The sequence below is a fragment of the Harpia harpyja genome, chromosome 9 (genome assembly GCF_026419915.1).
Source record: "Harpia harpyja isolate bHarHar1 chromosome 9, bHarHar1 primary haplotype, whole genome shotgun sequence".
NCBI classification, from domain to species: Eukaryota; Metazoa; Chordata; class Aves; order Accipitriformes; family Accipitridae; genus Harpia; species Harpia harpyja.
Window position 1 is genome coordinate 27,454,133 of NC_068948.1, and position 14,733 is coordinate 27,468,865.

Below are 14,733 nucleotides of genomic sequence, written 5' to 3' on the forward strand. Positions count from 1 at the left end.
AGTCCGGCCCGCCCCGCCGCCCTTCACCGGCCGCTCCCCACGCCCGTCTGTCAGCGCACAGAGACGGCGGAGGCACGGAGTGAATGAAACTTCATTTATTCCTTAAATAAAACCTGAAGGCGGCTTGGCGTCGGGTGCAGCAACACATGGGAGGCCGCGGCAGGAGCTGCCCCACAGCAGGACAAACGGCCACGGCTGGAACAGGGGCCACTGCCATCACCGAGCGCGTCAGCTCCCACCACAGCGGGACAGGGCAGAGCCCCACAGCTGCCAGGAGCTTGCCGCCTGCACTGGCCCCCACGGATGAAGGCACGAGCAGTGGGGCCCAGAGCAGTCCCTGCCCTTGGGCAGAGCCCCCCAAGCCCTGCGGGCCTGGAGCTGGCCCAGGAGCAGCAGGGAGAAACCCAGGAGCATCAGAGAGGAGATGGAGCAAAGCAGAACTCATGAGACCCATTCGCAGGGACACCAGGCCCAGGGATGCCAGAGGACACTGGCACATGGGACAAGGGACACCAGGGGCTAGCAGGGACACAGGGCACATACTGGCAGCGCTGCACAGAGGGACCAGCTCAGCCCCCCAGAAGGGAGGAGGGCTCAGGCCCTGGGGAAGGGACAGTCTCAGGGTGAAGAGTGCCAGGGGCAGGGAGGAGTGACCCTCAGGGCAGGGGGAGAGGAGGAAGGGAGAAGCTGTTCACCCCCCAACCAGAGGTGAGGAAGGAGCCAAGGAGGTACCAGGATCCCTCCTCGGTGCCCAGACCAGCTTTAGGGTACACCATGTGCCAGTCCCAGATGGCTGTGGCCAGGCACACAGGCTGAAGGCAGGAAGTCCCACCAGCAGCACATGCTCCACTGCTGCTTCTCCGAGCCCTGCTCTCCTTATCCCTGCACCCAGAGCAGGCTCAGCCCAGCAAAGGAGAAAGGGAGAGGACAGGGAAAGGGAACAGAGTAGGGCTGCCTCCCAGCTCGGCAACCTGGGGACAGAGTCAGCCCCTCGACTGGAGCAAGCCCCTGGGGGAAGAGGGGGACAATTTTCTTGGCAGAGATTCAGGTCCCACACCAAAGGGAAGGCAGGCAAAAGCCTCCAGGGAAGAGCCAGCCCCTGCCTGCACTGGGACTGGGCACAAGGGGAACCTTCATGCCCCAGGGCACACAAGTGGCATCGCTAGGTGGGGAAACAGAAGAGCCCAGGGAAGGTGAGCAGCCATTTCGGTCCTGGTCCCTGTCACACGTCTGGAGGAGCCACCTGCCCCCAGCAGCTGGTGCTGGAACAGAGGACGATGACAGGCACAGGGCTTGGCCACAGCACCTCCCATCCCACTCCTTCCCCAGTCTGCTGAGGGGACAGGACCAGCACAAACCAGAACAGCCTCCATCCGTGAGGAAAGGGGTTAGAGCAGCAGACGATTCAGGCACCAGCACTTCCAAGCTGGGATGAGGCAGCCTCTGACAGCTGATGCAAACACATGGGGATCCAATGAAGATGCAATTTGGATTTCCTCTTCCTTAGAAAGAGCCCAAGTGCAATGAGAAGCCAGGGCCCCCACCCAGCTAGGGTGCCCGGAAGGCATTGGTGGCGGCACCTGCAGCAGCGTTGGCCGCCGCAGTGCATACTGCCGGGTTGGAGAAGACCCCCGCAGCAAACTCCTCCTGTGCTTTCTGGAAGCTGGCACCTGTCCGGCGGTACAGAGAGTGGATCTGGAAGAGAGCAGCAGGCTCAGGGTCAGAACACCAGCTCCGTTCTGGACTCCCAGTGAACAGAGCTGTGACCCCATGCCTGCCAAAACCCACCCTTGTCCTCCCAGAGGGGTGCTCCAGCCCCGAGGTTCAATCCAAACTCACCTTTTTCAGCATAATGATGCCCAACACAGCCACTGCTGTGAAAAACAAAGACACCAGGATCATCATCACAGCCACGGCCGTGTTCTTCCGCAGTGCTATCAGGCTCAATATCCAGCCACTGCAAAACAAGAGGCAGTTGCCCACAGGCTCCCTCTTCCCTACCCGCCTCCTCCCTTTCTGGGGTACTTGGCTGGCTAGGGCTCCCTGGGGTCAGCACAACGCGCACCTGAATCCCCAGTTTGGTATGCCAATCGCCTGCAGCACGTACATCACGTTCTGGGCAAAGAAGACGAAGAAGAAGACAAAGAAGTTGAACGAACTGTCACTCCTGGGAGAAAGAGATAGGCGAGGTTAGGCCACAGAAGAGAACTTTCAAGCCTTCCTTAAAGTGGGGGACACAAGGAGAAGACAAAGCTCAGTGCAGAATCATCCCATCCCCCAGACCCAAAGGCCATGAGGAGCTGAGACACCATCGGTGCTGCACTCAGGGCAAGGGCCTGTTTAACCGAGCAGCCCAGTCTCCCCAGCTTCAAGCACCAGCCATGCACCCCACCTCACTGCTTTGCTGGCCTGGGAGCTCAAGCAGATACACACCTGAAAGCTTTGTACATCGGCCTATACCAGCAGACAAAGGAGCAAGGTGTGTAGAGGAGAGCCCATAGAATGGAGAGGCCGAACCCGGAACCGGACGAGGGCTCCACACAGAACCAGGCCAGCGAGGACAAGAAATTCAGGAAGAGAGCAATGGTGCTGGCTGAGAGAGAGGATGTGGGTCAGACAATCCGAGCAAGGCTCCCCGCTCCCCACACCAAGGGCTCAGCCCCCCAGACCTGGGCACCACACGTTAATTGCAACTTCTCCAGAGCAGCAGTGTTCACTTGCATGCAGGACACTTGTTCCTCTACCTCCTCCCAGGATCTGCCCTTAGGTCTCCCCCAGGGACTCACCCATCCAGAGGTAATACATGGTAGAAACGGTCTTCTGGAAGTCAGCAGGGATCTCCACTGGGATGTCTTGGTAGAAGCAAGGCTTCACTGGGCAGAAGGACGGCAGCGGTGGCCAGTTATTCAGCCTCGCTGCAGAGAGAAGGAGAGAGCAGCAGTGCCCGTGCAGGGGGCCTGAGGGGAAGGCGGCCGCCGTCCCTCCCCTGCCCCACAGGCCACTCACGTGCGGCACCACCAAGGGCCGCATTCTGCAGCTCCCGCTCCCGACGGTCCAGCTCCTCCGCCTTCCGGTTCAGCTCCTCCTGCCGCTTCAGCAGCTCAGCTGTGGCGGCGGCCGCCGAGGCCTGCAGGGCAAGGGGGTAGGGAGAACGCAGGCCCTGGGGCTCCCACCTTCTCCCCCGGCCCACCCCGCAGCAGCCCAGCAGCTGCCTTCCCGCCGCCCCCCCCGCTACCTGCGTGCCGTAGGAGCCGTAGTTTCGGGGCTCCGTGGGGCTGGCTTTCCGCGAGGGCTGCGCGGCTGCCTGCGGCGGGGGCATACCGGCCGCTGGCAGGGGCGGCGGCGCCGCCGACGGGGCCTGGTACGGCGGCAGCGGCGCCGCCGACGGGGCCTGGTACGGCGGCAGCGGCTGCAGGAAGAAGTGGGGCACGGTGAGGCACCACTGGTCGCGGGGAGGGCCCCGTCCGCCGGGAAGCGGCCCCGCCGCCCGCCCGCCTGCCTCACCGCGCTGCTCTCGAAGGGGTTGTAGCCGTCCAGCGCCGCGCGCTCGGGGCCGGGCCAGGGCTGCACCGCTGCGGGGGTCCTGGAAGAGACGCGGCCGGTGTGACGCGGTGACCGGGCCGGGCCGTTGCCGCCGCCACCCCTCCCCTGGAGAGAACGCACCTGGAAGGGGTTGTCCGGGAGCACCGCGGGGACGCCACGCTGGGCCATGGCCGGGCCGGGAGCGGGAGCGGAGCCGCCACCGCCGCCGCCACCGCCACCGCCGCCGCCTCGGCCCCGTCAGCCGCCGCCGCCGATTGGCCGCCGCCCCGTGACGTCACCAGCTCCGCCTGCGGCCCCAGGGAGCCCCACTGCAGGGGGCCTCTGCGCACGCGCGGGGCTGGGCCGGGTGGAGGCAAGCACGTGATGCGGCCACATGTCCAAGAGTCACGTGTCGGCGCATTTCCCTCCCCACCTCCCCGCCCAGCGCAGGGCCCGCCGGGAGCGCGTCCCCATGGCAACAGCGGGCCTATGGCAACGCCGCCGGGGCCCCATCGCGTCCCCCCGGGTTCCCGGTGTCCCATCCCAGGGCCGGGCCCCCATGTCCCCCATGCCCCCCCCGGGTTCCGGGTCCCCCGCCCAGGGCCGGCTCCTCTACCCAACGATGGCTCCGTTCAGCCAGGCCTACCACACAGCAGGCCCTTCCTGCATGTCCCCGAGGCCTCACATCCAAACCCCTCGGCTGGGCTCCCGCCTCTTACCAGGTCGGCCACGGTGCTGTTCGCCTCCAGCCTGCAGGGAACCCCCCAGGCTTTACCCTCGGGGCAGTCAGCGGAGCAGCTGTTTCACCGAGCCCACCCAAACCAGCCATACAGCAGACTCCATGGAAGTAAAACAGTCAGGCAAGAATTCATGGCACAACAAGCAGCTTAGGGAATTTAACTTTTGTGTCTCCTGGACTAGTTATTTATAGGGATCCCCGATTCCATCAACTACCAGCTGCATGTGGACAGCATACTGACAGCCCCTCCCGAACAGGCATTCCTCAGCATCCTGAGAACAGCACAGGACATCTAACTGTACCTGTTTCTAGTTCCCAGCCCAGCTCTCAGTGCTTAACAGCAACTGCACCTCTCTGCCAAAAATAGTCTTTAGCCTCTGAACACAGACTTACAAAGTTACACACAAATCTGTGAGCTCCCACTTCAACCCAGACAGCTGGCACCCTGAACCATGCTCTCTGCTGGGAAGGTAAAAACTGTGGATTCAGGTTTTGGGCACCGGTGGGGGTTATTTTTTTTTAGTCTGAGACAGACCACAGGTATTATTTGGTCAATCTAATTCTCCGGACTCACCCGGGGGCTGGCTACACATGCAGCAGGACATGGCCTTCCCCTGCTCTTGTTCCCTGGCACACTCCACCTGGCCGGCTGCTGCCTAGCCGAGCGATACCACAGGAGGCAGGTGAAAGCTTCCAGCCCAAGCTCTTTAAGTTAGGATCACAAGCTCACAAAGATGACTCAATGTCACCCCTCCTGAGACTCCCACACGCTAACTCCAAGTGAAGCCAGACTTTTCCTTCATCCCTCTGCATGATGACAGTCTGCCAGAGCCAGGACACAGTCTGCCACAGACAGATGGTGCCACAGCAAAGCGATAAGCTCCTGCAGAACAGACCATGAGCGTGTCTGCTCTGTTACTGACACCATCCCAGTGAGACTCTCCCAGACATGCTGGCAGAACACCTACACAGAGCTGCCATCAGGTCTGAAACATCCCCAGCAATTCCCATGGAAAAGTCTAAGCCAAAGCCCCAGCCTCGCTGCAGAGCTGGTGAGCCAAAAAGGCACAGACAGACACTGGGGTATCTGTTTGACAGCCGAATGTGGGCACCTGGACACCCATTTTCCAACAGCCATCACTGGTCACCAGCGCTCCACCCTGTCCAGGGAGTGAGAAGTTTCTCTACTAAAGAGAACACATATCTTGAAGTACTCACCGTCCTCCTTTCTCTATATCTCACCTCAGTATGGATCACAGGGCATGATGAAGGGACCAGCCTGACTTTTGCTGCCTCCCCCCCCCCGAATCTGCTCAGGTCCAGCTGCAGCCCTCAGAGGGCCAAAAGCAACTCCTACCCAGTGCAAGCTCAGATACTAGGCCAGTATCCAAGCTTGGGAGGAGTGGTGCAGGTGGATAGAGCTGGCTTCATTACTGAAGTTTCCTGGACCACAACATACCTTTCATCCTGCAAGAGGATGTGCCTTCCTTCCCTCTGCAGGGCGCAGCATACAGCCACTGCACACCAGGAGCACAACTGACCAGCAGAAGAGCCCCGGGAGGGGCTGCTGGTGGTCCAAACCTAGACTGGGTGGTTTATTCACTTCATATTTATTTTTCACAAAGACTGTACAAAATTCTTATAAAACTCTGGTGTGGGGATGGGCTATGACATTGATCCAAAAAATAATTCCCATGCAGTCCCACCAGTTTTATAACTTACAAGGAAACAGATAAGCTACAGAGAGCTGCAAGTCCTGGAGTATTTACACCAAGGAGGGCAGGAGAGAACAGGAGACAAAGCAACACATGAACAGAGGTATTTACAGTATGGACATACAGGCTCTCTCACCTCACGACAATGGCAGCAGCAACAGCAGGAGGTCGGGCCCATGGTGCTCAGAGGCCAATATAGAATATGGGCTATTTACAGTATCTCACATATTAACAGCTTTACAAACGTGTCCAGGGAGTTCTTCTCATGTATAAAAAAAAAAAAGCACCAAGTGTCTGAATAGAAATCACACAGGCCTCCACGGGGGCTAGAATCTGAGGGCAGGCTGGCACCTGTGGCGTCACCGGCTGATGTCTCTGCTAGAGTCCCACATTTTTGTGCTCGGCTCCATCTCCAACATGTCAAAGAAGGGGTGCTTGAGGGCTTCGGCCAGGGTGATGCGCTTGGACGGCTCATACTCCAGCATGCTCTCAATGAGGTCAAAAAGGCGGTGATGGTCCTCAGCCTCAGAGGTCAGGTATCGCTGGGGAGATGAAGGGGAGATGTTAGGGCCAAGGACACTGCACCCTGTCCCGGTCACAGTACATTCCCTAGGCTGAACAGCTAAGCTGTGGGAAGACTGGCTTGTTCAGACCATCACTCATCCTAGACCTGCACTCTGGGCTGCTTTACCAAGCATGGAACTGCTGAGTTTTCACCACCCCCCATCTTTCCCAGGCACTTCCTGAGGTCTCCGTGCCCTCCTCCTCCTCATCCACTTCAGATTAAGCTCAGGCTGCTGCAGTCTTCCTAGTTTGTCTGGGACAGCCAAGGCTCCTTTGGGAAGACACTGGTCTGACCCTTTTGGTGGCCCAACCTTGCCCACAGGAAGAACCTTCACAACTGGGGCAGGCACTATAAGACTCTGCAATGAGAAAAGGGTAAAGCAACTGGGTGCTCCTGCCCACCCTGCCTTACCCGCAGCGGCTTGCAGTTTTCCCTCACATAGCGGCCAGCAGAGGTGTTCTCATCCCAGTCCAGGCGGCCATGGTAGAAATATTTCTGTTTCCTGTCAGAGTAAGAGATGAGAACAAGTTACACCCAAGCACAAAATGTCTTGCAATGCACCAGCCCTGGCAGTGCACGTTACTCAGGACACTGCAGCAGCATGGGCAACTGGCTCAGCAGGCAGCTTCAAAGCTCAATCCCTCAGAGAGAACTGCTACACATGGAGCAGGGGAGAGCTGGCAAGCCTGCGGTGCCCAGCTGGCCTTGCTCACCTCGTCTTCCGGATCATCCGAGAAGGAATTGGCCCCAAGATCCTCTCCATCATAGCCAGGTGCTCGCGGTTGTCATGTGTCTGAGAGAGAGAAATGTAAAGGAAAGGCATGTAACAGATTCCAGTTGTTCAACCTCCAGCCCTGGGTATTCCCCCGTTCAGAACCCCTTGCTGGGCAACACCTTGGTCACCTCTACAAGACTGCAGTGATGGAGGGAACCCCCATCAGTCCCAGAGGCTCCTGGCTGTACTGGGCAACAGCCAGCATCCTCTTTCATCAGTTGTGAGGTAGCCATACAGCATACAGTTCTCACCTGAAACAGGGTGAATCCCACATAATACTCAAAGATGATGCAGCCAATGCTCCACACATCACAGGGCTGGCTCCAGCCAAGCTCTAAAAAAACCCAATGTTTTTTAAATAAAAGATCCAGTTATGGCTTAAGATTCCAAATCCCTCTCCCTCGCCCTTTTAAAAACAAACAACTGGGAAAACAATTCCCATTCCAGCCATGCTCCCAATATGCTGGTGGCAATGCCAAAACACCAACTTAGAAGTTGTTGGCCCTCCCAGAAAACAGCACTGTAGAACATGTTAAATAAAGCACTTATCTCCCAGGGTAAACCCAGGACAGCTACTGAATCATGTGGAGACAAAATGCTCCTTAATCCAGCAGGCAGCACCCAGTGCCCTCGAGGCAAATGCCTGCCTCTGCAGAAAGACCAAGCAGTACATACCCAGTATGACTTCTGGGGCCCGGTAATGTCTGGTAGAGACAATTGTGCTGTGATGCTCATGATCAAACGTGGCACTGCCAAAGTCCACCACTCTGATGGCTGTGCTCTTCACACTCCGCTCATCCCGCTTCTTTGTGAGGGAGAACGGTATCGGTTACTCAAGAGTTTCGAGATGTGGACTTAGCCCCTTCCTTACACAGCCAAGACTTTGCCACAGAGTGCCACGGCATGGGAAGGCTTCAGAGGGTATGTTAGTGCTGACACAGCCCCCAAACAAACTCTCACCATCAGCCAGGTAAGCCTGTGGTCCCTACGGCCTTACTTATAGACTACACAGGCGGTCCAAGCCAAGACATAGGCCCTGAACAAGTGCATGAATGTAGTTGGTCAACCCCATGTCTTCTGGGGCCACGTTCCAACTCCTCCCACCTGCTGATATGGTCTGGGATACCAAGAACCCAAGAGAAGATCTCTAACACAAAGCAGTGCTGTTACCTTCTCCAGGTTATAGGAGAGTTCATAGTCAGAGTTCACGAAAAGGATGTTCTCCGGCTTGAGGTCAGTGTGAGTGAGTTTATTGTCATGCAGAACTGAGGAAACAAACAGAGTCGGAGTGACGGAACAGAAGCAAAGCGAGGCTGCACCCACCTAAAGAGCGAACATCATTAATTCAGTTTGCTTATACTGGCACCAGTTTAGCCCACATTTAGAAATGGGTGTGAACAGCCAGGCTAGTCCAGGCCAAGATGCTTCAGCAGAAGCACAAAGATTTATCATATCGATCATCAGAATTTGTAGGGGGTGGATGCTGAAGTGCCCTGAGCTTTCGCCAGCCCACATGCATTGGAAAACATTACAATCAGGAACGGGATTCATTCCACGCACGCATTCGCCACTGGAGGGGCAGGAAGGCTCAGTCTCAGAACTGGCACAGCGGCACCGCAGCAAAAACTCACTGCTTTGGGCCACCAGTTGCAAAACTGGCACAGATGTTGGGAGCCGCACAGCTCTCCAGGTCAGTCAAGGACCAGTGGAGAGAAGAGCAATGAACACTTACATTTCACAGCCTGGCACACCTGGTAGGCCATGTGCCGTACTTGGTGGATGGGGTAAGGCAGATAGTTGTTGTCCTTCAGGAAATCAAAGGTGCTGAGCCCCAGCAGTTCGAAGGAGATGCACATGTGGCCATGGTAATCAAACCAGTCAAACATCCTGACACAAAGACTGAGAGAAAAATTCTGATTTGGGACAGATCTGCACACACCACTCAGCTATGTTATCCCCGCACCAGGCTCCTCCTTTCCTCGCTCAGTCTGTATCCCATAGCAAGCCAATATGCCTCCAAAAACTAGCTACAAACAAATTCAGTCACAGAACATCAAGCACCTCTCTCATCTCATCCCTGCAACTGTGCTGCGATGCTTGCCCTTCCATTTTAACCCCAAGCGCACACTCACTTTGTGTTCTCAGGATCCTTCTCGTTGATTTTCTCCAGCACATTAATTTCCAGTCGAGCAGCCTCTTTGTATTTCTCTACATTTTTAATGATTTTGAGAGCAACACGTGCACCACCCCTGAGGAGAAACAGGAAGAAAGTGCAAGATCACCCCTGAGCTGGGCCACGGATCCTGTGCCCTGCAAAAACAACTTTTTGAACCAGTCTCATCCTGTGCAGCACAGCCTTCCACCACTCTTGCTCAAGCCGGAAGGTGGCTGTTACTAAGGGGTGTCCACCAAAGCAGCGCCTTTTCCCTCCCTACAGACAGCCCTGAGGCTCCCCCTGACCCCTCTCCAACACACAGGCAACCCAAGAGGGTGAGTGCCCAGACCAGCAGAGGAATACTGGAAACAAAGAGACTTGTTTTCATCCCCAGGCTCCCACGTTAAGCATGAAAGGCTCCATTACCAGCTGTGGTCTCTTTTTCCCTCACCACCACGTCCCTGCCTGTCCCAGGAGCAGACGTACCTCCGGTGATCAATGCACTGCACCACTCTGCCAAACGTGCCTTCCCCTAAGGTGCTAATAATCTCATCTGGGAGGGAGAGAAAGAGAGGAAGGAAGATGAGAGAGTGAGCATGACCTGGATGCAGCGCATACACAAGGCAGAGGAGAATGCATTGCAACACCTAACCTGCACACAGCTTGAGAGACCGGAGCAGCGGAAGGCTGACACCGGCTGCACAAGGCAACTGCCCTAGTTCCCTGGCACTTCAGTAACAATACAAAATATAAACGTAGCTTTAACAAAAGGGGAAGGAAAAGGAGAGGGTTTCTCTTTAATAAACAATGAAAATAAAATGAAACAGAAAGATAAGACAGATCTGCGACTGCGATGGGAGCTTAACTAGAGAGCTAAATTATGTTACGATTTGGCTGTACATCTTTCTTGTAGCCAGTCGCCGACGCGATAGATCAGATGCCCCTCGTCGTCGTCCTCCACACTCTTGGCCCTTCTGCTGCTCTGTCGACTCCGCTGCTGGCCCAGGCAGACAGGGAATTCATCATTCACCAATCAGATTTTCAAACCAGCGCAGCAGCCAGCGTCACGCATTGGTTGGTTTGGAAATTCACATGGTTGTTTGAGGAGGGGTTGCAGGAGGAGATTCCCAGCCAATTCATACGGCACAGAGGAATATATAACGATAGGGATATTGCAAGGGAACATGTCAAGATACAACACACTAGCTCAGAAAAGAAAAAAAACAGTTTGCTTTTTGTTGTAGCAAAAAAAAAAAAAAAAAAAAGAAAAAAAGAAAAAAAAAGAACCTACAAACAGCCCCACCCGAACCAGTGTGAGAGCAGAGACGGTGAGAACAAGGGCTAGCGGAGGGGCAGTGGAAGGGGCCAGCTGCTCTCACTCCTAGGGGGGGCTTAGAGAGGAACGGCACTGGCCTTCAGGTCCTGGATAATGCCAAGAGAGCAAGCCGAAGCACAACTCTGCAGCTGGGCGCTCAGTGGCCATGGGGAGAGGCTCACTTCAGCCCCACAGCAGCAACTGAGGAAAGGCAGCAGAAGGCAGGTGCTGGGAAGTCCTGCACAAGCAAAGGCCCAGGCTGCCCCACACAGGCACTCCCCACCCCATTCCAACAACCACCCACATAGCTTCCCCCAGCCCCAACACTCAGAAAAAGATGAATTCAGAGATTTCAGCAGCAACTCTCGGTACAACGATCCATCCAAAACCAGAGAGAATTTACGAGTGACTGCCTGGGGGAAGATGTAACACTTCTTCCTAGACCCTCCCCCGAAGAAGCTGATCCTGGAAGAACTAACTTTCAGTAGAGAAGCAGAGGTCCAACAGGGAATAGGGACAGCCTGGGATGAGGCAGATAAGAGGTTTATGCCAGAGAAGAGAAAATTCCTGCCTTCAGTTCTTCAGCTAAGTATCCCCACTCCTGGGAGCAACAGGGCAGCAGACTTGGGACCTGAATCCAGCCCACAATCCCATCCCTGGACATACAGCCAGAACAGACCAGACAACACTGAGAGCTCCACACACAGAGCAGAGAACGTGTCTGGGGTCTAACAGAAGTGGAAGGTGAACAGCAGAACAGACAAAAAGAGAAAGCCAGGGACACTGCTGGGAAGAGCCTGTGATGGTTGCTGCCTCCACCTGAATTGACTGGTCCACAAGCTCTACTTCTTTGCAAAGCCCCTTGCACGACATCCCACATCAGCTGGGCCCACCCAGAAGGATCCTGCTCTGATGCAGGACCTAACCCTCAGCGATGGGGGCTTCCTGCCATGGAACAGAGGCCTGAACCAGGGACCATGGGGACCAAGCCGCCTGCTGCAGGCAGACAGAGCTCTCTGGGACCAGGATCAGCTGAACGTTTGCTGTACAAACCTTGCACAAAAGACTGCTTGGCTAGGGTTCCTAGACAGCTCTTAATGAGCATCACTGAACAAAAGCAGTGCTCTGCAGGGATAAAGGAGCTGAGGACTGCAGCACCACCCCAGGGGACACGCCAGCCTCGCAAGGCACGCCTGTCCTCCTCCCACCTCTGAGCAGGCAACACTAAGAGAGGGTCTGAGCCGCCTGTGCCTGGCTGGCACAGGGCAGCCACTGCCGAGGCGCATCAGGATGGTGGACAGGAACTGCTGTCTGCATCAAAGGCTTTCTACGCATTTCTCAAGCTGAGTCCGAGAGAGCGTTAGAAAGTGAGTTTTCTACTTACCCAGCTCGCCACCTGGGAGAGAAAGGTTACAGGGGAGGCCTAGCACAGCAGGATACTCACCGATGAGGAGTGACTAAAGGACCGGCTGCGGCGCCGCCTCCGCCTGTGCTTACGCCGGCTGCTTTTGCAGCTCCGGTAGCTGCCCTCACGGTCCCGGGAGCGTCGGTACTCGTAGGAATGACGGTAGTCAGGTTCATAGTAGGCTTCCCCTCGCTCACGGCTGTAATCGTTCCGCCGGTAGCTGTCACAGTAACGCCGGTCGTAGGCCCTCCTGTCTCCTGAGTGGTCATCGTAGCTGGAGTGGGGAAGCAAGCCGAGGGGATTCGATTACGAACACCACTGGGGAAGTTACAGCTCAGAGCACGCGAGAGAGCAGGGCCTAGGCCATCCAGAAGCTGGGCTGACCACATCTGCCTCTGGCCAAGCTGGAGAAGCACCGCAGGGTTTGAGGTCCCGCCTCGTCTCTCCAGACTCACCTCCTGGATCGAACATGGTAACTGTCTTCCCGACGGTGCCGACGGTCACGCTCGCTGCTGCTTGATCGCGACCGTGTCCGCCGTCTCTTGTGTTTGCGACTTCTGTAGCGCTCATGATAGCTGCCTCGGCTGCTGCGTTCTGATGAGCGGTACCTTCTAGAGTGAGGCATCTACGGGGACAACAGACAGTGATGACTACACGAGGCAATTGCAAGGGAGAGAAACCAGTGCAGATCATCAGTGGCCAAGGAACTGCTAGGGCAAGGGTGGGGAAGCAATCAGCAGCATGTCTTAGTGTGCAGGGGTGGTCCGAGATGGAGGGGACGAACTTAAAAGAGATCCCAGAAACCCATATGAGAAAGGATGCGACCACCCACACGGGCTGTGCTTGCTGCGGTTCTGTTTTTCAGGTTACTTTCCCCTCTTCATGCCCATCTCTACTGGCCACAGCTCCAGAAGCAGCATTTGCACCTTCAGGGCTCCCATCTTCTCTCTTTAACCTAACATGCTCCTGAGGAAGGAGATAAGCACCACCAAAGAAACTGAAGGAAGGTGAAATGAAGGTCAGGATATCACCAGTGCTTGGCCCAAAGTCCTTGTGCAACAGTGCTGGAGACACCTAAGTGGGCAGCTCCTGAAGAGATGTCTCTGGTTTACTGCCAAACAAGCAACATCTACACTTCCCACTACGAGTGGGGAGGGCCCTAGAGCATCCAGGGAGCAAAACCACCCTTTCCATGTGCAGAGGCATTAACGAAGCCTTGTAGGCCCTACCTCAGAGGGGAGGAGTGCTCACCTCTGCTTCTCTGGTGGGATGAAAGAGTCAAGAGCAAAGGACAAAATCCCTCGGTAAGATGGCACACCAGGTCCCAGCCCTGAAGTGCTAGTTTGTAGGACCCCACTCCCATTGCCAGACCTCACTCCACAGCTCTAAGACATCCCTTGCATGTATTTAGGTTCCGAAGCATCAAGCAGCTCAGTCTGCCTCGCCTCCACAGGCAAGAAGCTGGAGCTCCCTTTGTCCACAGACCTCCCACTGGTGATTTTTTCCCCCTAAAAGGTACACTCACACACCCGGCTGCCTTCCTGCACCCACACCTACGCTGACATTAGAAGCAGGGCTACCAAAAGCCAAAATCGCCCCCGGTGATGCGGTGACCTGGGGGCACAGGGTCATTACACCCAAGCAAGCGTCGCCCTCCAGAACAAGGCCACACTCTGCGAGGCCGCTCACGGCTCCCCCCGGTTCGGCGACTCCGCAGCCGGGTCTCGCTGTGCCCACGACAGGCGCCGAGCACCGCACCGGCCACCGCTTCCAGCCTCTCATTAAAGGCAGCGTGCGAAGGCGACGCTGGCGGCCCGCCAAGGCCGGGCACCCTCTTTAGAAGCAGGCGAAGCCCGCACCGGGGCGTTTCGCAGCAGGTCTGGAACCGGTTTGGGGACGATGATGGCGGCCGCGCTCGCTGCCCTGCTCCGCGGCCACCGGGCGGGGCCTCCACCGTGAACGGGGCCGCGCCGAACGCCAAAAATGGAAGCACCGGGACCCGGCCGCGAAAAGAAGGACTGGGCCCGGACACCGGGAGAGAGCGGGGCTGAGAAAAGGGGCGGCGGGTGGGGAACCGCCCGTCCCGGTGCCACAGGGCCCAGCCGCGGCCCCCTCGGGCCATCCGGCCCGGCCGGCCCCGCCTGCGCTCCCCACTCCCCCGGAAATGCCCAGGCCGCTGGGCTGCGGCCGCGGCCCCGGCCCCGCGAGGAGCCGCCGGCCCGGGCCTGCCCCGCGCGGTCCCGGGCCACCCCCGTCAGCCACGGAGGCCGCGGCCTACCCCCGCCCCGCCGCGCCGCTCCCCGCGCCGCACCGTCCTCGCAGCCAGCCCGGTGCGCTTGTCCCACAGGAAATCCGTGATGGCGGCCGTGGGCCCCCGGGAATCCCAGGCCCCGCTCCAGCTGCTCCGGCTCCGCCGCTCGCTGCCGCCGCGCCCCACCGCGCCGCCGATCCGGGTCCCCGCCGGGCCGCGCGCAGTTCGCCGCGGCGCCGCGCACGCACGCGCCGCGCACGCACGCTGTTCGTCACACGTCGCGGTGAGAGC

The 14,733-nt window shown here is 57.4% G+C and overlaps 1 protein-coding gene across 4 annotated transcripts; it reads right to left on the reverse strand.

Moving 5' to 3' along the window:
• Positions 1 to 80: 80 nt before the first annotated feature.
• On the reverse strand, positions 81 to 14,695 carry LOC128145767 (dual specificity protein kinase CLK2). 4 transcript variants are annotated; one of them, XM_052796433.1, is made up of 20 exons: positions 14,503 to 14,695; positions 12,647 to 12,816; positions 12,231 to 12,465; positions 10,372 to 10,468; positions 9,958 to 10,024; positions 9,449 to 9,565; positions 9,049 to 9,215; positions 8,487 to 8,581; positions 7,992 to 8,121; positions 7,568 to 7,650; positions 7,255 to 7,334; positions 6,943 to 7,043; positions 3,505 to 3,572; positions 3,236 to 3,391; positions 3,007 to 3,127; positions 2,787 to 2,915; positions 2,434 to 2,593; positions 2,066 to 2,167; positions 1,840 to 1,957; positions 81 to 1,695 (listed from the first exon to the last, which is right to left on the reverse strand). In XM_052796433.1, exons 2-20 carry the CDS (start codon positions 12,814 to 12,816, stop codon positions 1,549 to 1,551), a joined length of 2,343 nt encoding a protein of 780 aa, XP_052652393.1. In that variant the 5' UTR covers positions 14,503 to 14,695; the 3' UTR covers positions 81 to 1,548. The 4 variants fall into 4 exon arrangements, with proteins under 4 accessions (XP_052652393.1, XP_052652392.1, XP_052652391.1 ...); XM_052796431.1 differs by lacking the exons at positions 81 to 1,695; positions 1,840 to 1,957; positions 2,066 to 2,167; ... (3 more) ...; positions 3,236 to 3,391; positions 3,505 to 3,572 and adding an exon at positions 5,856 to 6,518 and having other exon boundaries at positions 6,953 to 7,043; positions 10,372 to 10,465; XM_052796430.1 differs by lacking the exons at positions 81 to 1,695; positions 1,840 to 1,957; positions 2,066 to 2,167; ... (3 more) ...; positions 3,236 to 3,391; positions 3,505 to 3,572 and adding an exon at positions 5,856 to 6,518 and having other exon boundaries at positions 6,953 to 7,043.
• Between the last annotated feature and the right edge of the window lie 38 nt (positions 14,696 to 14,733).

Excerpts from the sequence above, each read along its gene's own strand:
- LOC128145767 (XM_052796433.1), bottom strand. The coding sequence starts at position 12,816 with ATGCCTCACTCTAGAAGGTACCGCTCATCAGAACGCAGCAGCCGAGGC. Across the intron at positions 10,469-12,230 it reads CCTTTAGTCACTCCTCATCG|CAGCGGAGTCGACAGAGCAG; the intron begins GTGAGTATCCTG and ends TGCCTGGGCCAG. Across the intron at positions 8,122-8,486 it reads TCTCCTATAACCTGGAGAAG|AAGCGGGATGAGCGGAGTGT; the intron begins GTAACAGCACTG and ends TCCCTCACAAAG.